The sequence below is a fragment of the Cebus imitator genome, unplaced genomic scaffold, assembly GCF_001604975.1.
Source record: "Cebus imitator isolate Cc_AM_T3 unplaced genomic scaffold, Cebus_imitator-1.0 Scaffold415, whole genome shotgun sequence".
Taxonomy (NCBI): Eukaryota; Metazoa; Chordata; class Mammalia; order Primates; family Cebidae; genus Cebus; species Cebus imitator.
In genome coordinates this window covers 1,263,525-1,276,091 of record NW_016107730.1, presented here as the reverse complement: position 1 = coordinate 1,276,091, position 12,567 = coordinate 1,263,525, and the positions used below count along the sequence as shown (strand labels likewise).

Here is a 12,567-nt window from a genome sequence, read left to right as displayed (position 1 = left end):
TTTTTTTAAGATGGAGTTTCGCTCTTGTTGCCCAGGCTGGAGTGCAATGGCGCAATCTCGGCTCACTGCAACCTTCGCCTCCTGGGTTCAAGCAATTCTGCCTCAGCCTCCCAAGTAGCTGGGACTACAGGCATGTGCCACCATGCCCAGCTAATTTTTGTATTCTTAGTAGAGACGGCGTTTCACCGTGTTGACCTGGATGGTCTCGATCTCGACCTCGTGATCCACCCGCCTCGACCTCCCAAAGTGCTGGGATTACAGGCGTGAGCCACCGCGCCTGGCTGACCCTGTCTCTTAAAAAAAAAAAAATTACAAAGTTCAAACCCTGGTTCATAACCAGCGCCATTGGGGGCTAGGGGAATTCAGAGTGAGAGAGCCCCAGCTGGGAGGCAGAGCTGCAGGGTTTCCCAGCAAGGAGGATTTGCGGTCACCTTGAACGCTAGGCAGTGGTTTGAAGAGTTAGGGGCAGAGAGAAGGTACCTGTGACCCTCAGTGACTCCTCATGGGACCAGGCCCCTGACCCCTCACCCTCCTGGATTGGCAGCCCCAGGCAGGAAGGCTCACAGGGAGAGAGTGCATCCAGACCCTGGAGCTGCTTGGTAGACGACACTGCGAGTAGCTGGTGCCGTCAGTGCCACCCACAGGCCTGCTGTGAGCAGGAAGCCAAGACCTGCCCTGAGAGCTCACAGGCTGAGCTCCAGGCCCCTATGGATTGCTCACTTGAGTTGGGGAAACTGCAGACATCCTGGAAGGCCCCGTTAAAGGCAGGCCAGCCCCAGCCTGTCACCTTGGTGTGTTTCTGGGTCCCTTCAATGCTGCCATGCTGAGTGTTTGCAGGTTTGGATTGTCTTTTTGCATTGACAGAAGCCTAAAGCAGCTTTAGGTAGTTTATCTAAAGGTAGAAATGCGTAGATAGACACAGCTCCCAATACATGCCTAAGCCCAAGAGAAATGTGTTTGATGGACTCACAGTCGTGAATCTCTCAGACACAATTTGGCATGGATCCTTCTGAGTAAGTGCAGATTAACCTGAGGGTAGGGGTTGTTGGAGGGGCCAGAGGGAAACCAAGGCTGGTAGGTATCCACCAGAGCCCTGCCTTCTGAGATTGATCTGCATGGGGAAAATTAATGGTGTAGGTGCCAAACACAGGGGTTAAGCTCCCTCTACCATCCACAGGCCTTGGACGATGCCAACAAGGGTATCATTGGAGAACTGAGGAAAGCCAACTACATGGAGAATCTCAAAGAAAAGAGAGAGGCAGGTGAGTTCCTGGAAAGACAACTTTAGCATTCTCCCTCTGCTTTCTCTTCTGTTAGTGCTAGACACACACGACAGCAGCTCCCCAGTCAGGGTTTGGCACTGCCCACCACACATTCTGATTTCAGTGTCACCGGCAGCCCCAGCCTGTCTCTGGGGCAGTAGAGGGTGGGATTCAGCTCACCATGGGCTGGACTGTCTGATCTGAGAGCCCACTCATTTCTCTTTTTAACTGATTCATCAAATATTTGTTGAGCACTTGTCATGTACCTGGAAGGAGTCTGATTCTGGGGAGACAGAGGCCCACCCTTGCCCTGGAGGAGCCCATGGCCCTTTGGCAAGGCTGACCAGTGGAGTTTCAGCTGCTGGGCTCCTGCATGCAAGGGCGGCAGCGAGGTGGAGGTGTGCTGCCATGAGGGTACGTGCAACGGGGCATGGGCTCCTCTCGGGAGGCAGGGGAGGCTTTGACGAGGAAGAATCATCTACCTTCAGGTGGGGCACAGTGGCTCAACACCTGTAATCCCAGCACTTTGGGAGGCCGAGGTGGGCGGATCATGAGGTCAAGAGATTGAGACTATCCTGACCAACACAGTGAAACCCCATCTCTACTAAAAATACAAAAATTAGCTGGGCATGGTGACGTGCACCTGTAGTCCCAGCTTCTCCAAAAGCTGAGGCAGGAGAATCGCTTGAACCAGGGAGGTGGAGGTTGCAGTGAGCCAAGATCATGCCATTGCACTCCAGCCTGGTGACGGAGCAAGACTCCATATCAAAAAAAAAAAAAAAAAAAAAAAAAAAAAAGAATCATCTACCTCCAACTCCAAAAGACGCCCAGAAGTTTTCCGGGAGAGAGGTGGGAGAGGAAAGGCATTTCCAGCAGGGAACAGCAGGGCCAAAGGCACAGAGACAATAACAGTAGCTATACTCTTGGGGCTCTCACTGCGTGCCAGGCACTGGTTTAAGCAGCAGACAGGAATGATCTTGTTGGGTCCTTACCACCCTAGGAGATGGCGGTGCTGTGGGGGAAAGGGAGGCTGAGTGAGGTGGGTGCTGTGCCGGGGTCATGTAGCTAGGGAGGGGTGACTCAGTGCCCCACTCTTCCTGCCTACGGCGCTGCTCTCGGGCCAGCAGTGTGACAAGCAGGTGCAGAGGCTGCCTGACAGCTGTGTCTTACCACATTCTTTCTCACAAGGCTTCCAGGGAGTAGAGGCCTTTGGCCCCTGCCTTCGGGCTTTCCTTTCCTGTAGGGAGGGAGGGAGAGAAGGAGAAGCAGAAGATGGCTGAGCGGCCCTGCCCCACTGGACAAGGGCCTAGAGGAGCAGGGATGTTAAAAGCAGTAGCCAACCTCCATTCGTGCTTCCTGCAGGCCAGGCATTCTTCCAAAGGAAGAATGTGCATACTTCCTGTATGCACAGACATCCTCTGCGTGCAGAAACACTACGAAGGAAGTGTGATTAGCTTGATTTTACGGAGGACATGGAGGCAAAGGAGTTAGAGGCATACAGTGGTTTTCAGTCTTGGGCAGTCTGGCTCTAGAACCCATGCTTTGGCCATAGTGCCACACTGTTTCTAGTGACACAGCCTTTTCCTGCCCCAGTCTGTGGTACTCTCACTCCAGCCAGACTGCAGTCAATGGAGCCAGGGTTGGGGGCCCAGGAGGACACAGCCCAGGCTGAAATCCTTTGTGGTCCAGGCAGGGACATGGGAGGTTTCTGGGTATCTGAGCAGCCAGATGACAGCCCTCCCTCGCTTCCTCCCTTCCACCTTTCCTTCCTTCCTTTTGAGACGCACTCTGTCTCTGTCACTCAGGCTGGAGTGCAGTGGCGCCATCTCAGCTGACTCCAACCTTCGCCTCCCAGGTTCAAGCGATTCTCCTGCCCCAGCCTCCTGAGTAGCTGAGACTATGGGAGAGTGCCACCATGCCCAGCTAATTTTTCTATTTTCAGTAGAGACAGGGTTTCACCATGTTGGCCAGGATGGTCTCGATCTCTTGACCTCCTTATCCGCCCACCTCAGCCTCCCAAAATGCTGGGATTACAGGTGTGAGCCATCGTGCCCGGCAACAGCCCTTTATTATTCAGCACTTGCTCTGTGGTGGCTGGACCCCCTCAGAGGGGCTCTGTCTCCGCCCCCACGTGCTCTTTGAGCTGCTCTGAGAAGCCACAGGAGCAGCAGCTGCTCGGCAGGGAAGCAGCAGACTCCCGAGTCTCCCCCACCCTGACCTGCGTCCCTGCACCTGCAGAATTGCCAGGCACTTCCCTTTCACAACAGCAGGTGGCAGCATTGCATCTGTTTTCACCTCCAAAGTGCTGTGACCCCTGAGACCCAAGACCCTCTGCGGGCTCCTTAGTAACTAGTAGTTTCCAGGAAGATAATGTAAGGGAGATGCAGAAGGGGATGTGACTTTTCTCCATACCTGATAAAAAACATTTAGGAGTGCCGGGCGCGGTGGCTCAAGCCTGTAATCCCAGCACTTTGGGAGGCCAAGGCGGGTGGATCACGAGGTCAGGAGATCGAGACCATCCTGGTCAACATGGTGAAACCCCATCTCTACTAAAAATACAAAAAAAACATTAGCTGGGCATGGTGGCGTGTGCCTGTAATCCCAGCTACTGAGGAGGTTGAGGCAGGAGAATTGCCTGAACCCAGGAGGTGGAGGTTGCGGTGAGCCGAGATCGCGCCATTGCACTCCAGCCTGGGTAACAAGAGTGAAACTCCGTCTCAAAAAAAAAAAAAAATGATGCTGGAGAAAACCCTGCTGTCATTTGCCAGCACCTATGCTATTTCTTGTAGGGAAAAGAGAAGATGCTCTGGGGTCAGACTGTCCAGGGTTCAAATTGTCTCTGCCATTTGTCACTTGCAGTGTCTGTGTGATTTTCTTTTTTTTTTCTGAGACGGAGTCTCGCTCTGTCACCCAATCTCCACTCACTGCAACCTCTGCTGCCAAGTTCAAATAATTCTCCTGCCTCAGCCTCCTGAGTAGCTGGGATTACAGGTGGCCACCACCATGTCCAGCTCGATTTTTATATTGTTAGAGAGACAGGGTTTCACCATGTTGACTATGCTAGTCTCGAAGTCTCGAACTCCTGACCTTGGGTGATCCTACCTCAGCCTCCCACAGTGCTGGGATTACAGGGGGTGAGTCACCACACCTTTTTTTTTTTTTTTTTTTTGGAAATGGAGTCTCCCTCTGTCACCCAGGCTGCAGTGCAGTGGCACGATCTCTGCTCATTACAGCCTCTGCCTTCCAGGTTCAAGTGATTCTCCTGCCTCAGCCTCCTGAGTAGTGGGGACTACAGGATCCCGCCACCGTGCCTGGCTAATTTGTTTTTTTTTTTTTTTTGATACAGAGTTTTGCTCTTGTTGCCCAGGATGGAGTGCAATGGCACAATCTTGGCTCTCTGCAACCCCCACCTCCCAGGTTCAAGTGATTCTCCTGCCTCAGCCTCCCGAGTAGCTGGGATTATGGGTGCCTGCCACCATGCCAAGCTTATTTTTATTTTATTTTTGAGATGGAGTTTTGCTTATTGCCCAGGCTGGAGTGCAGTGACACAATCTCGGCTCACTGCACCCTCTGCCTCCCAGGATCAAGTGATTCTCCTGCTTCAGCCTCCCAAGTAGCTGGGATTAAAGACATGTGCCACCACACCCAGCTAATTTTGTATTTTTAGTAGAGACAGGGTTTCTCCATGTTGGTCAGGCTGGTCTTGAACTCCCGACCTCAGGTGATCCACCACCTCAGCCTCCCAAAGTGTTGGGATTACAGGCATGAGCCACTGCGCCCGGCCTATTTTTGTATTTTTAGTAGAGTCAGGGTTTCACCTTTTGGCCAGGCTGGTCTCAAACTCCTGACCTCAAGTGATCTACCCGCCTTGGCCTCCCAAGGAGATGGGATTACAGGCGTGAGCCACAGTGCCTGGCTGTGTAATTTCTTTTCTATCTATCAGTCTCAGGTCCCTTGACTGCAAACTCAAATCAACGACACTGCGTATTTTCAAGATGACCAGATGGGATAAGCTATACAGTCCTCACATGATGCGTAGGATGGAGCTGGGCTCAGTCAATGATGGTTCCCTTTCTCTGCTTTTGGAAAGATGTGCTGTCACACCAATTTAAAGAGCTGGTGAGAACAGTCATTTTCGGGGCCTTTCCCTCATCTGCTTCTCAAAAGCACAGGCCTCCACAGAAATGAACAGTTTCTTTCTTTTTTTCTTTTTTGGAGACAGGTCTCACTCTGTCACCCAGGCTGGAGTGCAGTGGCTCGATTTTGGCTCACTACAGCCACAACCTCCTGGGCTCCAGGGATTCTTCTGCCTTAGCCTCTGGGTAGCTGGAACTACAGGCACGCCTTGCTTATTTTTAAATTTTTAGTACAGACAGGGTCTCACTGTGTCACCCATGCTGGTCTGGAACTCCTGGCCTCTAGGGATCCACCTGCCTCAGCCTCCCAAAGTGCTGAGATTACAGGTGTGAGCCACTGCCCCTGGCCTGACATGAATAAACTTTTATGTTTCTTCCCTCCTTTCTCTTGTTTTTCAGAACCTTCACTGTATGAAGATAGAATAGTAATATCAACGGAGGACAGGAAGAGAGAGAGAGATGAGCCTGAGAAGGTGGTACAGCAGTGGGACCATTTTCAGGATGAGAAAGAGACGGATGAGGACAATGAGGCTTTTGCTCTGCAGAGCACAGCAAGCGGACAGCAGAGAGTGGAAGCAGGAAAAGCCAGGAGCAATTTGGGAGAAGTTGCCAAGGGCCTGTCAGGAGAATTAGACACGAGATCAGAAGAAACAGGCAGGAAGCTACTAGAAGCTGACAGAAGAGAATCAAGAGAAATTTACAGGAGGACTTCAGGAGAATTAGACCAAAGACTCTTAGGAGAATTCAGCAGACAGGAACCAGAAGGACTAAAGGAACTTTCAGAAGTTGGCAGAAGAGAGCCAGAACTGGGAAAAACACAATTGGGAGAAATAGGAGAAATGAAAAAAAACAGAAAATGAGATGAAAAAAGGAATATGAATGAAGCCATCGGTAGGGATGAGGATCAGGAAGTTGGTGTCCAGAGGGCTCATCGGATCTGATTAAACTGGATTTTCAAGCGATTTTTCTGTAATAGGAAAAATAAGGGTTTCACTTCTGCTGCTTTCTGTCACTGTTTTACCATTAAATAAGTGTCTTTCACTCTTGCAAACCCTGAGTCTGTCACTTTGCCTCTTCACCCCCACCCATTCTCAGAAGAGCCTCCTGGAAGAATCGAGAAAGGTGCTAAGAAGAAAGGGTTTCAGGAGGGTGAGCTTCAGGGAATGATAAGTCACAGGGAGGAGGAGAGGGGAAGGCCTGTGGCTTGCTTCAGACACAGTGGTGCTTCCCCGACACCGACGACTGGCTGAGTCCCTCCAGAGCTCAGGACACTGGGACGCTTTATAGATGGAACAACGGTGGGGTGGTCCCAGCTATCCAGGTGGGAGAATGCCCCAAGTCAGAACCAAGCGAATGCGGAGGCTGAGGCCAAAGAATAGGGCAGTAGCCTGGGAGTCGGAAGGGCAGGCAGACTCCGCCTCTGACACCTCTGGGTGGCACAGTCAGGTCAATCAGGCTCTCCAAGCTTGCCTGCCTGAATAATGGGATGCTTGCCTCGGGGGTTGCTGCGAAGACTGAGTGCTTAGCACAGCACCCGGTACACAGGAAACTCAAAAGTCCAACTGAGCTCCCAGTGGCTTCACAGAGGACGTGGCATCTCAGAGGATGTTAGGGTTTCACTCCGTTACTTAACTGCCACTTTGGCTACTGCCATCCTGGTCTGTCTCCACAACTCCTAGAAGGAAGGGTAGGGGCTGAGACTGACTTTCGGCTGGCACAGGGCCCGGACGAGTGAGGCCAGTGAGCCATTTCAGATGCAGAGTTTACGGTGGTGCCAGCAACCTGCGTGATAATATTTTAATCCAATATGGTAAAAAAAATTTTAATTAATGCCAAAGTCCACGATGAATAAAATATCAAAAATTAAGGACAGGATCCGACCTTGCACGACCCTGCCTCACTCACTTCCTGCTAATCCACGGGAGCGGGGAGGGTGACTGAGTTACCCCTCAACACGCGAAAGAAGGAAGCGGCAGCCCAGTTGGCGGTCACAGTGGGTGGGTGCGCGCGGGGGCGAAGGCGCGCGCAGGGGCGAAGGCGCGCGCAGGGGCGAAGGCGCGCGCAGGGGCGAAGGCGCGCGCAGGGGCGAAGGCGCGCGCAGGGGCGGGACCGGGGGGGGGCGTGGGCGCGCAAGGGGCGGGGCCCGCCGGAGCTCTCGCGCGCGGCGGGAGTTTGGGGGTTTCGATTCGCGGCGCATGCGCGCAGAAGGGCCGACCCGCTCCGCCCCCCCGGGCTATGTAAAGCGGCGGGGCTTGGGTCGCGCCACAGCCGGACTGCCGCGTCCCTCCGCGCAGGCGGGCGGCTCCGGAGCGCTGGTGCCGGCAGAGGCGGCGACGTTGGCGCCCCTCCTCATCATGGTGAGCGGCCGGGCGGGGCCGGGCACGGGGTAGGACCGGGGCGGGAAACGAGTGTCGGCGCCCGTCTTGCAAACCAGGACCCTGGGCTTCCGGCTCGACTGCCAGTTTTCTTGGTACTCAGGGAAGCCCTGAGGTCGGTGAGAAGCGGGGTTACTTGTGGGGGGCCGGAGAGGCCGTTGGGGAGGGAAACGGTGGCGTTTCTGAGGAGGGAACTCGGAACCGAAGAAGCTGCTGCGCCCCTGGGAGCCCCAGCTGGCGGGTGGGCCTGGGCCAGGGGCCGCGGGAGCCCGGGAGCTGCTCCCGACCCCGCGCAGTCCCGCGCTGGGGCAGCCGTTTCGCGCCCGCATCCTGGGCCACGTCTCTTTAAGCGGAACGGCTGCCCCGCGCCCGGGTGCGCGCGGGAGGCGGAGCCAGTTCAGAGGAGGAGACGCTTTGCAGTAAACGCTGTTGTCTCTGTGGCTTCTAGCAGACAGGAAAACAAGTGGCTCCGAGAGGGGCTGCTGACACACAGCACGGTGGCGGGCAGAGCTGGACCCGATTGCAGGTGCCCTGTGCCGCCCTGGCCTGGGCAGGCACAAAGACCACGACTTTGTGGGGCCGGGAGGGGGCAGAGGAGGAGATGGCAGCCTCGGTGAAAGAGGGCCTTTGTCCAGAGCTCTCCTGCCCTGCCCCCTACCAGCCCTTCTGTGGGACCATTGTCCCCGCAACCCAGACAAGAGAGTATTATCTGTTGCGGCCATTGTTGGGGGAAGGGAGGCAGTCTTGGGGTAACCCTTCTCCACTCCCCGCCCTTCTCTGTGCACTCAGCCGGGGCAGCTGTGGCTTGGCCCAGACACAGAGACCCCCTCCAAAGAGGACGTCCTTAGTAGGTGCCAAGCATATAAGAGCGAGGCCAGTCCCAGAACCGCAGGCTCCCGGCGCGCCCTGCATGCCTCCAGCACGTTTTCCATTCCAAGGTGGCAGCAATGGGGAGAGCGCGCGCTTAGGAGAGCTTCAGACAGGCTTGCCTCTCCCTTCTCCACGACCAGAAGCGGACAGGTGCTCCTGGGAAAGGGACAAAGGTCCAGCACTGCCTCGCTTGGGAAGGCGTCCACAACCAGGCCAAGGGACTAGGGGTGTGAGGCTGGCGGGGAGCCCGCGAAGGACCTGGGCTGACATCTCTTCCCCTCCTTACACAGAACAGAGGCTTCTCCCGAAAAAGCCACACGTTCCTGCCCAAGATCTTCTTTCGCAAGATGTCATCCTCAGGGGCCAAGGACAAGCCCGAGCTGCAGTTTCCCTTCCTTCAGGATGAGGACACCGTGGCCACGCTGCAAGAGTGCAAGACACTCTTCATCTTGCGCGGCCTGCCAGGAAGCGGCAAGTCCACGCTGGCACGGGTCATCGTGGACAAGTACCGTGATGGCACCAAGATGGTGTCGGCTGATGCTTACAAGATCACCCCCGGCGCTCGAGGGGCCTTCTCCGAGGAGTACAAGCGGCTCGATGAGGACCTGGCTGCCTACTGCCGCCGCCGGGACATCAGAATTCTTGTGCTAGATGACACCAACCACGAGCGGGAACGGCTGGAGCAGCTCTTTGAAATGGCCGACCAGTACCAGTACCAGGTGGTGCTGGTGGAGCCCAAGACGGCGTGGCGGCTGGACTGTGCCCAGCTCAAGGAGAAGAACCAGTGGCAGCTGTCGGCCGATGACCTGAAGAAGCTGAAGCCTGGGCTGGAGAAGGACTTCCTGCCACTCTACTTCGGCTGGTTCCTGACCAAGAAGAGCTCCGACATGCTCCGAAAAGTGGGCCAGGTCTTCCAGGAAGAGCTGGGGAACCACAAGGCCTTCAAGAAGGAGTTGCGACACTGTAGGTGGCGGGGTCGGCCCTTAATCATAAGCCCACCTTGCTGGGCACAGGGCTCTGTGGGCATAGGGCCATCATTGTACTCAGAGGATGAGGCAGGAAGCACAGGAGGCAGAGGGAGGCTCACCGGGAGGGGGCGGGGCAACGGGGCGTCCCAGTGGTGGCCTTGGGGAGTTGGCAGCACAGTGGGGCTTCCCAGAGGGCCCTTCCTCCCACCACACCTTTCCTTCTGGGACTCTTCTCTCCACCTCCGTCCTCACAGCCTGGAGCTAGACCACTGTCTTGTCTTGGAGGTGGGAAAAACAAATTACTGTATAACAGGAGTTACGTCCTCTTCTAACTTAACCTTGGAGAATCCAGCCCAGTGTTTTCCAACTCATTTTCAGCAGCAGAATTGTGTCCCCCCTCCTCCCAAATAATGACATGAAATATTGTGGCTTAGGTTTGTGGCACGTTACAGCTTCAGAGGACATGAGTCTCACACCTACACCAAAAGCCCTGTCTTCAGATGGGAACACAGGCCCAGGAGGGATGTGGGATTTAAGGGCTGGAAACCTGGACTCTGGCTGCTCTAGCAGGGTTCTCTCTTGGCATGGGCTTTTTGGGTTTGGGATAAAACGGGTCCCGGTGGCTCTTCTGCAGTGGCCTGTTGGATAAATGTCACCCACAAATCTGTCTATATGCCTTTAGGCCATTTCTGGTTGCCCCTAATTTTAGTTATTTATTTAGACGCAGGGTCTCGCTCTGTTGCCCAGGTGGGAGTGCAATGGTGTGATCTCGGCTCACTGCAACCTCCACCTCCCAGGTTCAAGCAATTCTCCTACTTCAACCTCCCAAGTAGTTGGGACTACAGGTGTGCACCACCACTATGCCCGGCTAATTTTTTGTACTTTGAGACAGGGTTTCATCATGTTGGCCAGGCTGCTCACGAACTCCCGACCTCAGGTAATCCACTCACCTTGGCCTCCCAAAGTGCTGGATTACAGGCATGAGCCACTGCGCCCAGCTGCCCCCAATTTTAGATGATCTTCATACCTGAAATAGCCCCACTCTGGTTTGTTGACATTGTGTATATTGCACAGAAGCAGGGAATTTGTGCCTGTGTGGGTTCTCAGAGAACTTTTTTCTCAGCTCCTAAACTTGAACTGTAGTATTTGCAGTGATGTCATCCAGGAGCAAGCCCTGTACCTGTGAGCTGGTGGCTCTGTCCTAGAATAACTGCTGCTCAAAGTTGCTTTTACTTTTATTTTTTAATTGATTTTGAGACAGAGTCTCATTCTGTTGCCCAGGCTGGAGTGCAGTGGTGCAATCTCAGCTCACTGCAATCTCCATCTCCTGGGTTCAAGCAATTCTCCTGCCTTAGCCACCCAAGTAGCTGGGATTACAGGTACCCACCACCACACCCAGGTAATTTATGTGTTTTTAGTAGAGACGGTTTCACCATGTTGGCCAGGCTAGTCTCAAATGCCGGACCTCAAATGATCCACCCTGCCTCGACCTCTCAAAGTGCTTGGATTACAGGTGTGAGCCACCTCGCCTGGCCTGAGAATTTTAACTTCTTACAGCTCTAACGTTGCCATTAGTTTGACCAGCTAACGAATGAATGAGCTATGTGGGTTGCTGGAGAGTTGATGCCTCGCCTATTTTCTTTTTTTTTTTTCTTGAGACAGTCTTGTTCTGTCACCCAGGCTGGAGTACAGTGGTACGATCTCAGTTCACTGCAATCTCTGCCTCCCGAGTTCAAGTGATTCTTCTGCCTCAGCTTCCCGAGTAGCTGGGACTATAGGTACCCGCCACCACACCTGGCTAATTTTTTTCTATTTTTAGTAGAGACGGGGTTTCACTTTGTTAGCCAGAAAGTTCTCCCTGACATGATCCACCCGCCTCGGCCTCCAACAGTACTGGGATTACAGGTGTGAACCACCGTGTCTGGCGTACTTTATCTTTAAATGAAAAACTGGAATCCTTTTCTGCCCAGGGTTATAGCAGGAGAAATGTAATGGGGCAGCAAGGCTGCTCTCAAGAGAGGCCTTCCTCCCCTGTGGAGGGTGAGACATCTTCGCAGGAGCTCAACTTAGAATATAACAGAAAAACTCTAAAGACAGCCACAGGCATGGCTTCTGGAAATCAAAATCACAGATACTCCATGCCTCTTTGTGTCTTCCAGCCCCATAATGTCACCCAATTATAGCCCAAGACCCTTCCTGTACCAGGAGGCCCCCTACAGGCTCTCATCCCCCCAAACAGGCCTGCAAGGTGTGTATTAAACTGATGGTGACCCTGTGACTGCTTGTCCATTTGGGCCTTTGAATGAATTGGGGCACTACTGATAGTTCTCTGGCAGTCCTGGGAACACTGGGGTGTACGGTTGCCCTAACTGTTATGCTAGATTGATAGGGTCGGTCACTTGCCCCAGGCTGATGATGGCTAGTAAGCAGCAGGGCTGAGATGTTGACTGTGTTCTGGCTGTTGCCACTGTACCATGTTGTTCCCAGCCTTCTGTTCTTTCCACCCCACTTCCCATGACTTGCTTCCCCTTTGAGATGTGGTACTGGTAAATCTCAGATTCTCTTGGCCTGTACTGCCTGCCTCTGTTACAAATGCCTTAGAGTTTGGGGAAGAGATGGAAAAATCTATACAATATAAAGCCAGAGAATTTTAACTTTTTTTTTTTTTTTTTTTTTGAGACAGTCTCACTCTGTCGCCCAGGTTGAAGTGCAGTGGCGCAATCTCGGCCCACTGCAACCTCTGCCTCCTAGGTACAAGCAGTTCTCTGTCTCAGCCTTCCGAGTAGCTGTGGTTACAGGCACCAACCACCATGCCTGGCTAATTTTTTTGTATTTTTAGTAGAGAGGGGGGTTTCACTATCTTGGCCAGGCTGGTCTTGAACTCCTGACCTCGTGATCCACCTGCCTTGGCCTCCCAAAGTATTGGGATTACGGGCATGAGCCACCATGCCTGGCC

General features: G+C 53.8%; 2 protein-coding genes across 5 annotated transcripts in view; both read left to right on the top strand.

Moving 5' to 3' along the window:
- Window positions 1–6,449, top strand: part of ODAD4 (outer dynein arm docking complex subunit 4) — a 38,989-nt gene extending 32,540 nt beyond the window's left edge. For all 3 annotated transcript variants that reach the window (XM_037731667.1, XM_017509436.1, XM_017509437.2), the window contains 2 exons: window positions 1,178–1,262; window positions 5,798–6,449. In XM_037731667.1, the coding sequence (XP_037587595.1) occupies window positions 1,178–1,262; window positions 5,798–5,813 (101 nt within the window). In that variant the 3' untranslated portion in view covers window positions 5,814–6,449. The remainder of the gene's footprint in view (window positions 1–1,177; window positions 1,263–5,797) is intronic.
- Window positions 6,450–7,583: 1,134 nt separating this feature from the next.
- Window positions 7,584–12,567, top strand: part of LOC108289841 (2',3'-cyclic nucleotide 3' phosphodiesterase) — a 7,968-nt gene continuing 2,984 nt past the window's right edge. The window contains exons 1-2 of one of the 2 annotated variants that reach the window (XM_017509438.2): window positions 7,584–7,755; window positions 8,934–9,606. In XM_017509438.2, the coding sequence (XP_017364927.1) occupies window positions 7,594–7,755; window positions 8,934–9,606 (835 nt within the window). In that variant the 5' untranslated portion in view covers window positions 7,584–7,593. Of the gene's footprint in view, window positions 7,756–7,812; window positions 7,889–8,933; window positions 9,607–12,567 lie in introns of those variants that run through there. The other variant, XM_037731668.1, reaches the window with a different exon arrangement.